At 35.4% G+C, this 18,589-nt stretch overlaps 1 protein-coding gene across 1 annotated transcript in view; it reads right to left on the bottom strand.

The window, feature by feature from the left end:
* Nucleotides 1-245: 245 nt before the first annotated feature.
* Nucleotides 246-18,589, bottom strand: part of LOC140152840 (dynein axonemal heavy chain 7-like) — an 83,992-nt gene continuing 65,648 nt past the window's right edge. The window contains 14 exon segments of the mRNA XM_072175361.1: nt 246-2,861; nt 6,103-6,206; nt 6,840-7,017; nt 7,259-7,411; nt 8,068-8,298; nt 10,927-11,064; nt 11,253-11,438; nt 12,042-12,203; nt 12,548-12,748; nt 13,381-13,542; nt 13,890-14,066; nt 15,377-15,469; nt 15,828-16,073; nt 16,531-16,942. Coding sequence (XP_072031462.1) covers nt 2,655-2,861; nt 6,103-6,206; nt 6,840-7,017; nt 7,259-7,411; nt 8,068-8,298; nt 10,927-11,064; nt 11,253-11,438; nt 12,042-12,203; nt 12,548-12,748; nt 13,381-13,542; nt 13,890-14,066; nt 15,377-15,469; nt 15,828-16,073; nt 16,531-16,942 — 2,650 coding nt within the window. The 3' untranslated portion in view covers nt 246-2,654.

Here is an 18,589-nt window from a genome sequence, read left to right as displayed (position 1 = left end):
GTGCGACAGTCACGCATTACGCAACGCACAACAAGCGTAAGCATTGCGCCCAACTGCGTACATGCCATTCTATATCAATACACGAAGTTACGAGTCTCATTTTTTCCGCTTTATATAAACCGAACAAACTTTAAGAAAGAGAAATAGCTTTTTTTTTCAGTAGCAGTATTTCTCCAGTTTCCGAGCTGAATAAAAAGTAATTTAGGGCCTATAACTTCTTTTTTTCAAATTTTGTAAAAAAAAAATGGGTAGGCCTCAAACATTGGAACGGTCGTTGGAGTACAACCAAACAACTTTTTTTGGCCGAATGTAAATGAGCAACTTTGTGGTGGACTGAGCACATAGTTGAAAAATACTCTTCAATTAGTGGTGCACCCTCTTATAGACAATACGCATAGAAGTTGGACACAGCAATTGTGTTAAATTCATTGACTGAATCTTTATTTTCATCACTGCATTGTATACATAGACAAGGTACAGTGTACTTTGTACCTCCAAATTGTGGGTGTGATATTATAATGCTAAACTGTTCAAATGGTTTGCAACAATTCCTTTAACCCAACATACCTTGATTTACATATACATGCAATGGGCTACTCAGTTGAAATCTGCACACCCTGTATGGAAGACATGACCTTATCTACCACACGGAGTGTGAATTTCAAATGGGCCGGGTTACCTGCATGAGTAACCCCATTTGAAATCGACACTCCCTGTGTGGGAGATTAAGTCATGTCTTCCAGGGGGGTGTTTTTTCAACTGGAAAAGCCCACTGCCTCTGATTTGCTGCTCATTCAGTCCACTAATATGACAAACACTGACAGCGTGTATGTGTAATCCCAGTAAAACAATTTTTGAAAGAGACAACTTATTTTTGGAAGAAGAATGATGTACAAATTGTTGCGTCATTGTGAAAGCTGGACAGCTAGAGTATATCAAGAGGTTCTTAACGCTCATTAATATTTTTCATTTGTTTTTCAATTCATTATGTGAATAATACTACACTACAGGAAAAGTTGAACTTCCCACTTATAAAGTTTCCAATATTTTATTGAAAGCTCTGCCACAAACAAGCAAATATTGTGAAGTGCATTTGCTTTCAATCTTGTTTTACTCGAATTATATACACAAATTATATATTGCAAGCAACTTTACAGATTTCATATAAATAAAAGTTAATTATTCTTGGATGGAATCTCTATATTCGGACGGAAATTGTTATTATTTTATACTTGCATAAAATATTATATGCAAGGCAAACAATTGCATTATTTTATACATTTCTATATATAATATGAGCTTCAATACATTGTCTTGTACATAGATTACAGCATGCTAACATCATACCGGTGAATCTAATACAATGCTTTTTAATATCTTTTTGTCTGATGCATACAAATACAAAAATATTTTTATAATTTAGCTTATAAATCACATGACTGGAGGTGACTGGAAAGTTGTTTTATTGTTGGTGCATCACAACTTCTGACAGATATCAGATAATTGGTACACTATGACTGCAAAACAATGACTGCACATCAGTTGTTTTGAGAATATTGTGAAAAATGTAACATTTTCCTTAGAAATGAGAAAAATGTTTACATTTTTCACAATACCTGAAAAATAACTGATGCAAAATCATTCCTTTGTATAACAACTATATTTTCTTCTGTTCATCTTTGAAGAAATCTTTTAACTATACCTTAGTCAATGAAGACTTACCACTAATTACAATTGTGCTTGCATTTATTAACAAAGTTCTGAATTAACATTATGTTCAGTCATACATACAATACATACACAATAAAACCCCAGTATTGGACGGATTGGAGTTTGGAATTTAAAATTTGCTGTAAATACACTTCTTGCTTTGGTGAAGCTGGAAGTCATTATTTTTAATATTTATATACATTTATCTACATTCACAGTATTTCACCAGAAACACGAAATGGGTCATTAATGATAAAACATTACTTGCTGTTACTTATCTTCATGAAAATTATTAACAAAATTATATTATTATTACCTGATATACAGCATAAAAATATACCATTATGGACGGATCATTGCTTGTGCTTATGCACTGGATGCATGGATATCTTGTAAATATTTACACATTTTAACAATATACAGATTATTATTTACACAAACGAATTACCAAGTTATGAGCAAGCAATAAATTGTATTTGCTTAATCTAATTAGTGTTCAAATAGAAATGATACAGCATTTCTTTAAAGATAAACCAGACGGCTATTTCATTATAGATTTTTGCTTATCAACATTTTCAGCTGGAGCCTATCAGATATTAACAACAAAGTGTAAGTTTTAATAAAGATAGGATTTAATTTCATAACTAGCAATTATGGCTACACTTGTTTCATCAATGAGCACATCACTCATCTTTTCTTAACAATCTCTCCAATATATACAAAATAGATATAATATATTACACAAGTTGTTTTTCTTTTTTTAACTTCCTAGCGTAAGGTAAATCTGCACAGTAACTTTACTTTGACAGCAAATTTGACAAATTTATTTGTAAGTATTATCACATTGTGCTTTATCAAGTTTTTGACTTAAACTGAAATTAGCAAAAATTCAAAAAATATCTGACAAATCAATTACACTAAGCCATCTAGATGACCAAACTCTTTTAGTTATCTAGTTGACAAAGCAATGCTGCACCTCTTCCAATCCAGTGGTCTTCTGGTTTATCAGAGGGGATCTTCATAGCCATGACAAAGTTGGTTGAGTGACCCGTTGTTGACAGTGTACCTCGTCTTTCACTGGTCTTGTACACTGGCGATGTGTAGGTAGGTTTATTGGGTATATCAGATCGCTTCAATGGTTTCAGCCACATCTGCACATAAGATCAATAATAAAGGTGTTTAAAAAAATGTTACACAGCCCTTACAGTAAGATGATCTGATTAAAAACAATCAGAGACCATAACTAAATATCAGGAGTCTGATAGTGAAACTCATGGTCAAACTCAACAGTTCCCACACCATTCCGTACATTAGCATGGAAAATGCAGCCTACAAGACATGACTCGTATTGTTAACATGGTTCAGCATGTTCATATGGCATGCTAGTAATACCCTGATGTAGCATGCTAACTGCAAAAATGAAAAGGAGTCTAGCATGCCAATTTTAAAGCATATGGTCGAATCCAACGAAAAGTGTACACGGCATGTTCAGGGCCATAACTTAAAAGTATTAATCAATTGACATTCGTTTTTATATTGTGTTTATTAGCATTGATAATAAGCTTGGGGACATTATAATAAGACCCGCTTCTGTGAAAAATTTAGACACAGAGACCCCCAAAACATGCTATTTTTACCCATTTTTCAAAATATTTCTTAAGGTATTTTTAAAACATCTAAATCAGTTATGAAAAGAAGTCATTGGATTGAATCTAAATTGATTTCCTGAAAGGTGTGTATTCAAAGATTGCCTGTTCAATTTTTCACATATTTGTACATAATTATGAATTTTTGTGATCATTTTTTGAGTGGTATTTTTTACATTACCTACTGAATACAATTTTTCATAGCACTAGATATATCTTTAAAAAATGGAAATCACTAATAAATGCGCAATTGATACAAGCTTTGATATGTCCAATACTGAAATGCATTGTATTCGGACATCTTTATTATTGTGTTTAGCTGCCAGAAATTCTAAATGGCACAAAGGTAGGTTTGGTAAAAAATATGCATTACCTCCGAATACATGTTAAAAGCTGTGTCATTTCCACAAAGTGAGAGAATAGTAAACAATAGTTAAGGAATAGGTGCAGGGTAATACACTCTTTATTTCTACCAAGTTTCAATAGCCTGCGTTTTATGTTTCTGAGATGTCAACAATAAAAGCAAGTATTAGTAGGTAAATTTCGGTAACCGAATATTACCTCTGAATACAATTTGACATCATGACAGTATTGTGAAACACCGCCATTCATGCCAATGCCCATATTGGTACATAATGAAGGCCTGTGTGTTTGCTATCAAATCATATGTCAATGAAAGTTGCGAATTCACATACGTGCCCACCATGCAAAACCGAACTGGCTTAATTGTTGAAAAATATGTACTGAAATAGACGACGGTCTGCTCATTTGAAAGAAAATCAGATTCAAAGAAGATTAGAAGGGATAAATACTTGGATTTGTCAACTGTCAAGTGTGCTTCATTTTAAATGTTTACCGACCTTCTGGTTTCTGAGTAATTTGTGTCCAAATTCATTTATTCGAAGGTAACTTTTGACGTTTTCGCTAAGGTTACCTACGAATACCATGGAAAAAACGACTGTTCTCATTGTCTCATGATCTAGACAACACAGTGATGGACCCTGTATAAACCTAATTGTAGTTGCCCTCAAAAGAAAGGCCACAAGACGTAACTGACTCCAGATGGACTTCACAAGTCTGCAATAACGGTTTTAAGCGATTTGTGTGCAATTAATCAAATTAAAGTCACTTTAGTGCCTTTGTTTCTTACTTAAATCCTCTTTCAACCGCTGTGAACCGACATTATTAATACATGATAGGGTCCTAAGTATCAATAAACACACATAAAGAAAATATTACATTCAAAGTGCTTTATAAAATGAAGTTTTGATTGCGATATCCACCAAAAGTCTAATTCTTACCTACAAATACTGAAATGTTACTTACGAATACACCATAATACATGACATGTGTAATGAAGTGTCCCTGCCAATGGAAATTAATTGTCAAAAACTTTAAGCGGTACCCCAGGACACTATTATTACCCATATCACGGATTCATTCAACAATTATTTATTATGTAAAATTGCTGATTAACTACTTGTATATCAAAATGAAGTGGTCAAAATCTTGCTAAAAGCATCAAAAATTTTTGATCTAAGGTAATAGCATTTATTCATTTGGACGTACCATCTGAAAGAGATCTAAAACTACCATTTTATTAATTCATTACCATAATAGCCAAATTTAAACCTCTAAACTCAATATAGATATTGTTAAATCGCTCATGTTACCTCTGAATACCGGGTTTCTTCACCTTTTCATTGTATAAAGCGTTAGGTGTATGCGTATAATTCCTAATATTCTTGAAAACATATATCCTACTAGTTATTATACAATGTGTAAATTGATTCATACTCATTTGATAAATAAAATACAGAAACTGACCTAAACTTCATTTTCAAAAATAAACTAGCATAAACTGACAAAGATCATATTGATCGCGTTATAAAAATAAAAACAAATATTTTCTGGTTGAGCTAGAATTTTCCTGACACCCTGTGGTCTACATTACACGAAAAAAAAGCGTTAATGGGAATATTCCATTTGTTTTAGGTTGATTAGTATTGCGATAGTGAAAGCATCCTAGTGGTATTCGTGTAGGTAACATTGGGTTTTGATATCACATTTACTATCACACGTCCTGGATTTATTTTTCAAGATTAGTAATGGCACTTTTGGTTCCTATAAGGCCAATATGTCATCAATCAATGGGCAAAAGGAAAAAATTGTGGAGACATTTTTATTTCGGACTTTTATTTTTGGCCCGTGGACACTTTTGGTTGGATTCGACCATATATGTGCATATGACCCAACAAAAGGGTTCCATTTAGGACAATGGCACCAAACTAGTGAAATACAGAGTGACACACATTCTGAACTTAAAGTCATGTACATGTCACATGATCTAATGAAAGTAGACTGAAAGAGATAATTTTGAAAATTGAATTATCAATTATCTTTAACTTGCTAATAATCAAGTGCACCATTGCTGAAATCCTAATCCTTAAACAGTGTCTCGTCTCTAGTTGAGAGAAACGCCATGTTGGATTTTGTAGTGGCACACTCGAATCAGTGTGTTTACGCAGTTGCGTAGCCAACATACGGACAAATCGCTGTTCTACGCGTGTGTATACACCCCGCAGGATAAGGTTATCGCACATGATTTGAATCTGCCACTACAAAATCCAATATCGCATTACTCTCAACATGCACACATGTTGATTGTTGATGCATCTAATGCACAGGAGTGCATTCGACACATCAACATCTCAGCACAAGATTCCACTGTATTATCTCCACTTACCACAGGCATTGTGTCATATAAAACTTTGGGTAATGAATCCGCTAATCTTTTAGTCTTTCTGTCCCATCGACATCCATCTAAGAAAAGACCCTGAACATATACACCTGCAGAAATGAAATAAAGAATTGTTTAAACAAGTGTGGATTTGTGTGTGTGTATTAATTCTAATTACAATGTATTGACCCCTTGCACACAGCTTGCAATTACAAATTGTATATTGTTTGTGTGTTGCCTTTGATTTGCATGCTTTCATGAGTGTGCACCTTTATAAAACCTTTCCGGCATAAATTGTGCATATCTGAGCATGTGCAACTGAGGCAAGAACCTTGTTTTGATATCAAAACGGCAGATAGTGCAAAGGAGTCAATAGGGCATGAAAGAGGTTTTGAACATTAAAATTACAGCATCAGCCTCTATTCAAAAATCCCATTTGCCAATATCTCCCTTGGTCAATCCTGTTGCCTCATATTTCTATCAAAGGCTTCCCATAGATGCTTTATCCAGTATCAAAACAAACATAGGTTCCCCTTAACCCCCTCCCTAAATTATTCAACTGACTGAATTACCATTGTTTTTAAGTAAAACCTTTCACAGATTGTTACTCCAAAAGACAACATAGTTCAAGAAACGGTTGGTTAATCAAAATGAAAGCTGTTGAACTGTTCATTACCAAAACCCATCAGAAAATGACTCGAAGTATTCAATTACTACCACTGTGCAATAAAAACATTACTCACCATCTTCCGGTGGTGTCTCATACTTCTTGTCATCTAACACATCAAAGTCAAATCCAAGCAAGTCAATGGGGATGGTGTATTTCCTAGCATAATTCTGTTGAGCACCTGTCAAGAAAGCCTGTGTGAAGAAGAACCCTGATAACCAGAACACAGGAGGTGCATCGCTGTCATACCAATCCTGTAAATGAGAAAGAAATGCTGTCATCTCATGGAATCAACAAACAGGTAAGTTGGCTCACAATTGAATCAAAATGAATGTTGTTATCTATAGGTTTAACTCTGATTACACCAAGATCTTCATTGATAATATCACTTTATAATGCTTCAAATTCCAAATCTTTTTATGGCAACATGCAGATTTTGTAGCTGAAGTATGTCAGGGTTTTTCCCTATGATACTGATGGTTACATTTTTCTTACCTGAAGAAACTTGAGTCTTGCCAAGAAGTCGTTGACATAACTACCAAGAGGTTTGAGTGACGGGTAAGACCTCTTCATCCACATGCCTGGGATCTTACCCTTGAGAATACAGTTGACAACTTCTTCCAAGTCTGAGGACATGACCACCAGACCCTATAGTGAAAAATGAATCAATATCAGTTCATGGATTGGATAATATTCACAACTTCAAGATTTCACAGCTTTGTATTCCCCTATAACCATAAATAACTAAGTCTCTTCTTTCTATTAAAGTATCATTTTAATAGTAGCAATTTACTACAGGGATCCTTCGGAAAGTTACATGTACATTTCGTAAACGGGTATTCGTAACTTAAGATCAGTTACTTGAGTTAGGGATGGTTAAAAGTTTAGTGAAATACACCCCGGCTCACTTATATCATGTGATTTGCGTATGCTTTAAGCAAAGGCTGCTGTGGACGCATTGGTTTGCTTGCGGTTGTCATTGTGGCATTGTTTGCATAGGTAAGTCTGAATGCGTCCCATAATAAACTTAAGTAAAGAAAGGTGGTAGATCATAAATGTGGGAATAAATTGCATAAAAGAAAGAAAGAAAATGAGAGAAAATGGAGCATTATAAACAATGAAAGAAAGATGGAGAGAGAAAAAAAAGAGGAAACAGAGAGAGATGGGGGCAATTGACTCTGGTCATGTTGGACACATTCATGACCAACCTCCAAGAAAAATACTGCCCCATCTGATTGCTGCTTCCAAGAGTCTATTGAGCTTACTCTACAACAACAGAGATAATAATTATGTTGATTCTTTACCTTTATAGCCTTCTGTATGTTGATAAGACTACTGCGTACAATCTTTAACAGGTTGTTAAACCTGCCCATTTCTTGCACAAGTACAGTATTCATGCTCTGTGTGTATGTTGTTGGGTACTTTCTCAGAGCAGCTTCTGTGTCAAAGTTATCAGGTAGTTTGGTCAAGATATCAGAAGCCACATCGTTGACGATTTCATCTGATGATTTGGCTCCACCTCCACTTGATCTTGACTAAAGATTTGAAACAAAAAAGCAAATACTTGTATAAGAAGAGGTTTTGTTTTCCTTTTTCAAAATTAACTAAACACACACAAATGCTCAACATCCCAACATATGTTTACTTGCTGATGTTTATTTTACAGTTTTTAAACCATAATAACAGATTTTCAAATACCACAGTAAATATTTAATATTTATCTTTTTGTCCTTCCCTTACTTAAAACTAATTACTTTGATGTATCAGATGCATGAAGATGTACACAACTTTCTTGTTGTTTAGTAAATTCATTTTTGCTCTTATACTAATTAAACAACCAATATGTATGATTGTGACAGCATGGTAAACATAAATAGTACAACTATTTGAAATAAAATCATTTTGTTCTTCACTATACAATACCTGAGCCTATTTCATGCAACAACATTGTCATCAGTAGGCGGCATCCACAGGAGTAATAACAGCAACATCAGCAGCAGCAGGAATCATGCATGGATACATGGATGGAATCAATGATTGGACATCAACATGGAATGCAATGGATGGAAGAAAACATGCAAAATGCAATAGGCATGCTATATGAGATTGCTTCAATATGATACACTAACAATGCATTTTTATGAACTTGCTTTGATATGATGCTATAATGCATGGTATGCTATCTATGAATGCATTTACAGTTTTATGAGATCACTTGATCTATGCTATTATGCATGGTATTCTATCTATGAATGCATTTACAGTTTTATGAGATCACTTGATCTATGCTATTATGCATGGTATTCTATCTATGAATGCATTTAGTCTTATGATATTGCTTTGGTAAGATGCTAATATACATGCTACAATAGAAACACATTCATTGTATACATTTATTTGCAACTTTCTTTTGATACAGATATGTTTGGAGCAGCAGTAAAAACTAACACATATGCAGACATCCAATAGCAAGTTTATTTTCCACCAGGTGGGGAGGGCTTGTTAAGTACTAGTGGATTTTATTTTGCCCAATTAAGTTTGCTGTCAGACCAAAAAATGTTAGCCCTTAGTTGGAGGTATATGGAGATACTGGCACATATGAAATAATACAATTATGTACATTTGCATGAAAAATGATGCGATTGCACATAGGCCTACATAATGGATGTAATTCAAAAGTGGTACATGTGAACTACATGTAGAGTGGGTTCATTTTCATAGTTGATAACAATACAAACTCATACAATATGAAAGTCAAGTTAATATGAAAGAATATATGTGCAGTGAGTGGACCTACCTCTGCCTGTATTGATTGCATGAGTATACACACATGCAGCATGCAGTGATGAGAGAGAATACATGATGAAGATAACCATGGTGATGCAGTGATATAGATGGATGGTGAAAGTTGAGATGATGATAGAAAGATGAGACATCAGGGGTAGAAAAGACATGCATGGTGAGAACAGTATTAGGAAATAATTATTGATTAGTGACTTGATAGAAAGGGTTGCTTTAGTAAGGATTTGATTGCTTTATACACATGCAGGTTTCAGTGAGTAGAATCATTTGACTTGTACACATCATTGTGTGGATACACACATCTGCATTCAGAAGCACAAAGGCAATATCTGCTTTGTTAATTACCAGCAAATGATTTGTTTAACTTTGGTGGGAGCATTTAAACCACCATCGAGAAAATATACATACGATCCACCAACAGGCAATGTCCCTATACTTTGTATGCTGTGAATTCTAACATATTCTGCAAACCAATCGTTCGATGGTGTGTCAAACAAATCACACCAGCACTGCATGCCTTCAAAATACGCATTGCGAGTTTACAAGAAAGTTTGTTAAAATAATTATGTAGTATGTGCATAGCATCTTCATCTCTTCCACTTTAACGGGGATGCTGGTACTTCACCTGTTGGTGATTGGTCTGTATATATTCAAAGTCTGTGACAGTATCTGCTCAGTTCTTCATTCACAGACACTCCCAAGTAAGAAGGTAGTACATCATTTATTAATAGATCCTGCATTTCTACTTTAGAGGGCAGAATTATATTTATAGCCCAGTGTATGACCTACCGTGGAATTTTTACAAGATGATATAATTAATTGAAGTGACACCAATTTGAAATGAGACTTGATGTGCAGTGATGAAAATGAAAATGGCTGTGATGGTTTATGGATATGTCAGAGTAAATGAAATATTTAATTGGTGCACAACAGATTGTTGATTTAAAAAGGGTGATGAAGACATATAAAACATGGTGCAATAATGAAAGATGGAACATCTCCTAGAATGGCCTTTGTGATTTTCACAAATTAAAATGTTTAACATCAAGTTTTAATCCTAGAATCAAGGACACAGAAAGACCCAAAGCACATTAAGTACCATCAATCTTTTGATGAGATCTCATACCCTAAAATTTAATAATCACTTATATAAGTCATTTGTTTATATTTCATGTATATGTAAGCTGCTTGCTATGGAAGTGTGGACACAAAATGTAAACACAAAATGTACTGTAGTCCCAGAGCATATTTTACTGATCTAAGGTCTGATCATGAATGAACCCAGTAGTTTTGTGATTACAATACTTGTGAGTAGATATTACTTAGTGGTGATATACTCGTATATAATAATACCGACATACCATTGTAAGGAGGATGTTGTCAAATAATAGTTTGGTTTCATTCTGATCTTTGGTGATATCTGCATTATCATTCATACCAAATACTCCAGGCTTAGGAATGATTGGCAGGCTCTTGGTGTATTCAATGTAGCTCTCATACTGTGAAAGGAAGCAATGTATTGGGAAATTTAGGCCACAATAATAAATAGCATCTCAGGGTGCAACCTTTATCCATGCTCTATATTTTTTTATTAAAATTGTTTGGAAGTTGTGTTCCTTCTGTCAAATAAATGTACATTACTGTACAAACATTTTGGTGAAACATTTCCTAATGTTGCTTGACTTACATCTCCTTCTGCCGGTGCATAGTACAATCCATCATCATCAAACCTGTAATTGGGATCATCTGTGATTGCCGGGCAGAAGAAGCGATTCAGAATACTGATCAGTGTACGTCTGTCTTGTGCATCTGTCACACGCCCTCCATAGTTGCATTCTCCACACAGGTAGCGTAAGGCTTCAAATGGGGTTTCCTGGATTGCAAAGAAAGATAACCAAATTTCAATGGTTTTTGCTTTTCCCTGATATTTTATATTTCCTTTGTGTAAACAAACAGTAATGTTAGTAGTTGGTTGAAGTGGAGGTATGGTATGACAGGGTAAAATGACACAGAGGCCATAATTTCCTGTACCACATTGATGCTAAACCCAATAATATCATGCCACTAAATCAGTCTTAAATAATCTAATAGAATGTTTAGGAGAAAGTTTTATAAGGAGTGAGGGCTACGGCCCTTACGAAACAGTTTTGTCAAACTAATGTAGCAGGGTAATCTACGTTTTATTGTGTAATTCCCAGTCCATAAAACTTTACAAAAAGCAAAGACTTTATCACTAAACTAAAACATGCATATGTACACACTCACTGATTAGGAATGAGATTTTCCCTGCAAAGCAATGTCTTCTATGGTCTTAGTGGTATGATAAAATCACCAGGGAGTCAAAACTAAGTACAAGTTTTTTGGACTGACAGTCTTGTGGTATTATGACACTTGGAAACTTAGACGCACTGTTCTACACTCAATGTCTTATTTGTAAGTTGATGACGTTATATTGTATTTGTGTATAGAAACTTACCTCATATTCATTGAGGAACATAGCAACCTGTTGCACACTGATTCTCAAATCAGTCTCATTGAATTCATATGGAGTGTTCCATCCAAGAGGACCAAAGTTTCTTCTCTCTTGAATCACAGCATGGAAGAAACATAAACCATACAGCATCTTCTTCCAAGGACCCTGGATGCAGCAAATATAACGGATCATATATCAACGATTGTGTCTGCCATTTTATGTTATTTTATATTATACTTTTTTCACTCATATTTATATCAATTTTTAATTAATGCTTTTACTCTGTACACTGACATGTAATTTGACCTTTGAGTCACAATGTTTATTTTAATAAATATACTTGAATATAACGATAGCAATGTTTTACTCTCCCAATCATACCATTTGTTTTTCATCATTTGAAGCAGTATACATCTGCCATTGTGACTCCGTTTAGTGAAATGGGGAACTTTGGCAATTAAAACAGAAACAGATTGCATTTATATGAAACTGACAAAAGAATAACTTACAGATCTCTTTACTCCAGCAAAGAATTCCGGGTCTGATATGGGATCACTAAGATAGGATCTGACGATGTTAGACCGCAGTCCTTTTGGTGGTTCATTGGTCATTTTGACACCATTTTGTAGCACAGCAACTGGGAAATCTGGTGAAGGATAGCTGGTCAACCACAGTCTGAAATCAGGGTGAGTTGATTCAGGGTTCAGCTCCTAAAAAATGTCAGATAGAAAAAATATTAGTGCAATAATTGTAACACATACAAATGATTTATTTGAAGTGAACAGAAAACCTCACATATTCATTATTCAAACCTTAATCAAATTTCACTCAAAACTGGCAACACTTTTCTGAAATCTATGGTATCAAGTCTTGTTGCCATTGTCATTGTGACTTATCTACATCAAGCAATTGAATTCAAATTAACATAAATTGTCTAAATCTGATCACATTTACAGTGACACTGTAATTCACTCTTTGCACGGGACCCAACATCTTGCTACCAAAATGAAGTTTTCTCTGGAAATGCATGCGCAAAAAGTACATTTATGTTTTTGAGCATTTCTAGTAACCCGCTTTTGCAAAACCTACACAGTAATTGAAGCATGTGCATGAAAGGTGTATGCACACACAATATGCACTTTGGGTTGAACCTTATTTTGAGGCGTGTGGAAGATAATGTCCTGTAGCTTTATTGGAACCAAATCTGCTCTCATCTTAGGTTTAAGCATCATTAGGTCTCCAGTGGTGGGTATATATAATCCCACTATCAAATTGCCTCACCCTCTTTGTCATATTTTATGACATTTTCATAAATTTTTTACTCCTCACATGTCTGACTTACCTCACATATTTTTTCCAGTGTTGTCATCCATGACACAGCAAGATGGCAGTTCTGTAGTAAAACCCATGTTCCTTCCTTCACAGCTGATTCAATCATCTTCATGGCTATGGGACCTTGACCTTGACCAAGAGACAAAGAGCTCAGCTTGCTACCTCCAAAACCCTGACAATTTAAGAAAAGCATGTTTGTCAAGTTTTGTCAAAGCACATATATGCAACATTAAGATTTTTCATTAAAATTAACATCAAATTAACCGAAAAAAGTGTCACAAAATTTGGACCATTTTGACACTACTGAAATCACACGTTTACCTCATGAGAACTTTTTTCAGTCATATTTTATCGTTTTGGTGAAAAATACACGATTCCAGCAAACAAACCCAGAAAAGTGGCATATCTGGTATTGTGATGTGCATGTTTATGCAATGTAGGCTTACAGAAGTACCAAATTGGTAGGCATTAATGAGGATCCATCCGACTCAATGGAATACCCTATTGTTTACTACATACCTGATCATCAGCAAATTTGAGTAAAGCAGCTGTAGGATCACTACCAGGTGACAGGACGAAAATGAGCGGAGTACATGAGGTACTGTCATTGAAGGAACCTGACAAATCAAATGGAGGTGGCTCTATGAAACGACGACCCAACTTGGCTGTCACAAAGTCTTGGACAGCAGGCACGATCTGAAATGCAAAAATGATGGTGTTAATCTGATACTCTGTGTGATAGTTAAGAATATGTTACATATCATGCTCCAAACCAGAGAAGATGTAAGGAAGAGGAGGGTTAACGGATTTATATACTTGAGATAATCCTGTAGGTAATCCGATTGCACCTATTCATAGTCCTTTATTCTCAAGTAGTTAGACATCCACTTGCAGTAGCCTTTGATGTGATGTGTGAGACCGCTCACGGTCGACCGATTTTCACTCCAGAATTGGAAATATTTCGAATGTTTCTATAGAGAGTTTGTTGAAAAGTATGAAACGCGTGTATTAAGGACCCCCCGCTTGGATGGGATACCACATGTGGATATAATACAAGAAAGAAATCAGGTGTTGTAAAATTTCCCCAAATCCGCCTTTTTTGTTAATATTATACATTTCTAAAGAAGAAATTTTAGGATTTTTTAGAGAAGTGATGATTGTTGATCATTTCTATTTTTTATGTATTTTCCGGTCATTTCCTGTAAACCTAATAAAGATATTCTGATAATTGACAACATTCTCTTTCACAAATGATAGAGGCTGAAAGTGACAACAAGCGACGAAAATTGTAATTTATCATGGAACTTCAGTCATATGTTATCTGAAATCTGACTGGATGACAGGGCCTGCATGTATGATATGCATGGTACGATGACATGCAATCACTGACCTATCCCTAAAAGTAGTTGCGTGTATCACACCCGTTCCGGGTTCAAACCCCATTGTAGTATTCTATTGTTAAGTGGCTAAATAGGGTGATTCATCATTTACTTTGAATGAGCGGTCTCACACATAGTTTGTTTGAGGATAGCTGGATCAACCTCCTCTTCCTTACATCTTCTCTGTCCAAACATTTTAAAACTTAATATTTCTCTTGCTTTTGTTGGGATGGTGGGTGGGCGTTACCTGAATGAGTTACTCCATTTGAAATCTACACTCACTGTGTGAAAGATTAAGGTTATGTCTTACATAAGGGTATATGGATATTAACTGGAATAACCCAATGTCACAAAAACATTTCCACTTCTACAGTAAATGTATGTTTAAAGTGTAACATAATCTGAAATTTTGACAAATCACTTATTACCATTTCTAACTTGTTCAATACTTACACTCGCTACACTTGCTATGTTGAAATCATTATATTCCTGGCATACTTGATTGCTAAGTTATGAACTTGTAATATGTACATTTCCTTGAGTTTTTATTGTATTTTAGCTCCCTATATTTGCCTATATCTCAATTGGTCTGCTTGGATTCAGATCATGTCAAATATAAAACTGTACCTTATCTGGTCGAAGACATCTGAGGGTTAAAAGCTTCTGGAACATTCCCAAGTCAGTATCCCATTCAGCTGGTAACTCCATATTTTGTGGTTCCTGAAGTCAAATAAATAACATATTTTAGTCTTGTTAAGATTTTCCCAGCTACAGATTAATACCAGTATACATGTATTAACAAAAATAATGTATACTTGTTTATCTTATCGTCATCAATGTGCATTGTGCACTCAAAGTCTATGTGTAAAGGACTTCACTGACATATTCATCAATAGCCAGTCTCAAAATCAAGGATAGATGAGGAACTGAATGAAATTTGCAGAGTTGCATCTAATAATTCTGCCTTGAATCTGTCCATGAGCCAATTATACATCTAGCAATATTACCCAAACCTGTCAGCATTAAAGTATAGCTTTGAAGCAAGCAACCAGCAACATATTCTAAATCAATAACCTACCGTGCTATCATACAGTTTCTTCCAACCTTCCTTCTGAGCTGGGAATTTCTTCCTGATGCCTGCAAATCTTGGCATGTCATCCACACGACATACTTCATCCCATGATGTAGATGGAAGCCATGATGTTGGGTTAGAGTGAGGATTATCCAGACCTACACCTCCTGTGAGGAGGAACCTCCACTCATCCTCATCAACCTCCTTGGCATGTTTCAACAGGTTTGCACACAGAATGAAGGAGAATAGCAGCTGTGGGAAGTAAAACAGGATAAACAGTATGTTTAACAACAACATACTAAAAATGTGTCTATTGTCTCTACAGAAGTCTTGATGACAGTGTGAAGAAGAGAGGCTTGAAATATTACTTATTGAATCACTTTCGCATGACAAAGTTCTAATCAACAACATTGTTTCCAATATAAATGATAAAAAATGTCCACATGGGATGTAAAAGACTTTGAGCCCCGTTCAAGCACCAATCGTCAATGTATCTGTCTGAAGTCAGTGGATGCAAGATGAATTGAAATATTTTCCTTTAATTGCTTATTACCTATTAAATTCTCAGGCAGGCATGGTGTACAAACAGCCATGCATTAACCTGATTGGAACTGGCTGTGAGATCTTTGTCATCAATTGCATCTGCCCTACAATAATTCTTATTACACATTTACCATTTTTTATTCAGTAATGAATAAATTATAATTACCTTATCTTTTTCAAATAGAGATCTGCACACATTGCAATACAACGAATAGGTGAAGAACGCTTTCAAATTCTCCAAACGTTTGTTCAGATCATCTGAACTCTCTGAGTCCTCAATACTCTTTACAAAGAGATTGACAAACCATCCCAATGAGTATTGGTACATAGGCTCTATGTTAGCTAAGTCAGCAATGGTAAAGAACAGGATGCTGGAGTGAACAGCGATAGGGGTGTAACCCATACGGGTCTTGTCAATCTTCTTTTCCGTCTCCTCAGCAATAGCCTGCTTCTCTGAGATCTCGTTGGCAAGAACCTTGGAGGAGGACAGCACTTTGATGGCAGTTTCATCTTCAAGGATGTTTCCTTCAGAGCTTGAGAGGACCTCCAAGATTTTGTCTTCAATTTCTTTGAGTTGCCTGTAATTAGACACATGGAATTTACACAATGATAATTAATAAAGTTATAGCCCCATTTGAAATTCACACCCCCTGTGTCACTTAATTTCATGTCTTTCATACGTGGTGTATCATGGATTTCAACTGGAAAAATGGGTTCTATATTGTCCATCTCAAAAGTGTTTATCACAACCATCGATAGATATGAACAAACAAACACATATTTATGGCTCACAAAATGCAACAAAATTCAAGAGGAAACAAAATGAATTTCAAGAAGATTAATGATTATATAAGTGACTATTTACTCAGCAATTATCACATGTAATACATTATTTTAAAGCTGAATTTTTTGTGCATTGTAACTAATTCAAAATCTAAAACTTGAAACTTGTAGTCGGTTGGCTTATGTAAAAAAAGCAAATTTTTGGGTAGATTCTTGGCAACCATGTTTAAACACATCTAAAAACCTCACTGATTTAGAAAAAGGTGGTTGCCAGTTTTTCCATTAACATTAAGAGCCTCCATTTTGAATTTCAAAATGGCCGCCAATTTTAGAAAAAAGTTACAAATTAACCATATCTATTCATTCAAATGTCATACAATATTTATTATATTCTATCTTAACTCACATAAAAGGGCCAACGAATCATTGAAAACAAAATAAGAGCACTAGAAATACTCTTAATTAGCAAAAATCCAAGATGGCCGCCATATTTTGGGTTTTTTTACGAAAAATGCCATAACTTTTGAACCAATGGACATAGGAAGGTGTTTTTGATGACTCGGACTAACCATATGTTTTGGCATATGAGGATTCCAATAATAACAACGTATATATAATTGGAACAATACCAATCCTTCAATTGCCACATTTTTGAACCTATCTGTATGATATTTATAATATATATATGTATATACATTATTTTAAATATATTCATAATGTGTGCAAAGAGTTTGGGTAACAAATGCATTATAGTTGAGACAACTGTTTATCTGAACATTGCTGGTAAATAAAACTAAATAACAATCGTTACAACAGAGCGATCGAAGCTCACCAGTTAACTCTTTAGGCACTCTACGATCTCTGATTGGAGAAATTATTTGAGGATCAACCCGTTGTACGTAACACCCTGGTAGCCAGCATAAAGCAGCTGACTGAAGCATGCAGGGATAAGACAGGCGTTGCAGAAGCGCACCAGGCATTTATAATGGAGATAGAATCCTTAAATTGCAAGAAACAGCTACGAGAGTTAGACGCTAGTCCTCCTCCTCCTCCCCCTCCTCCTCAGGTGTGAGTAAGACTGTTCAGCAAGGTGATTGCTGCCAGCAGGCCTTCAACACAGTCTTGACAGCGTTAAAGAAACAGGATGCAGCTGGTCGGTTAACAGGCTGTTCCGGTCACGGATGGCATGGATAGTGCGCGTAAAGTATGACTTTGAAGTTGTCAAACTGCATCGCGGATTTTGAAAGCGGAAACCATGGCCTTTGGTGTTTGAAGCTAGCGGAGTCATGTACTGGGACCACCTGATCCCCGGGACCTGATGTCGATGAGGTCAAACGGAATGCGATACATCATCTCCAGCCTGCTTTGGGGACGTCTGGTAGCTCAGGTGGGCAATTGGAGATCTTGAACCATGGCTGTCACACTGCTGCAGCGATATTAGA

This window comes from Amphiura filiformis, chromosome 5, assembly GCF_039555335.1.
Source record: "Amphiura filiformis chromosome 5, Afil_fr2py, whole genome shotgun sequence".
Taxonomy (NCBI): domain Eukaryota; kingdom Metazoa; phylum Echinodermata; class Ophiuroidea; order Amphilepidida; family Amphiuridae; genus Amphiura; species Amphiura filiformis.
This window is presented reverse-complemented; position numbering and strand designations above follow the sequence as displayed.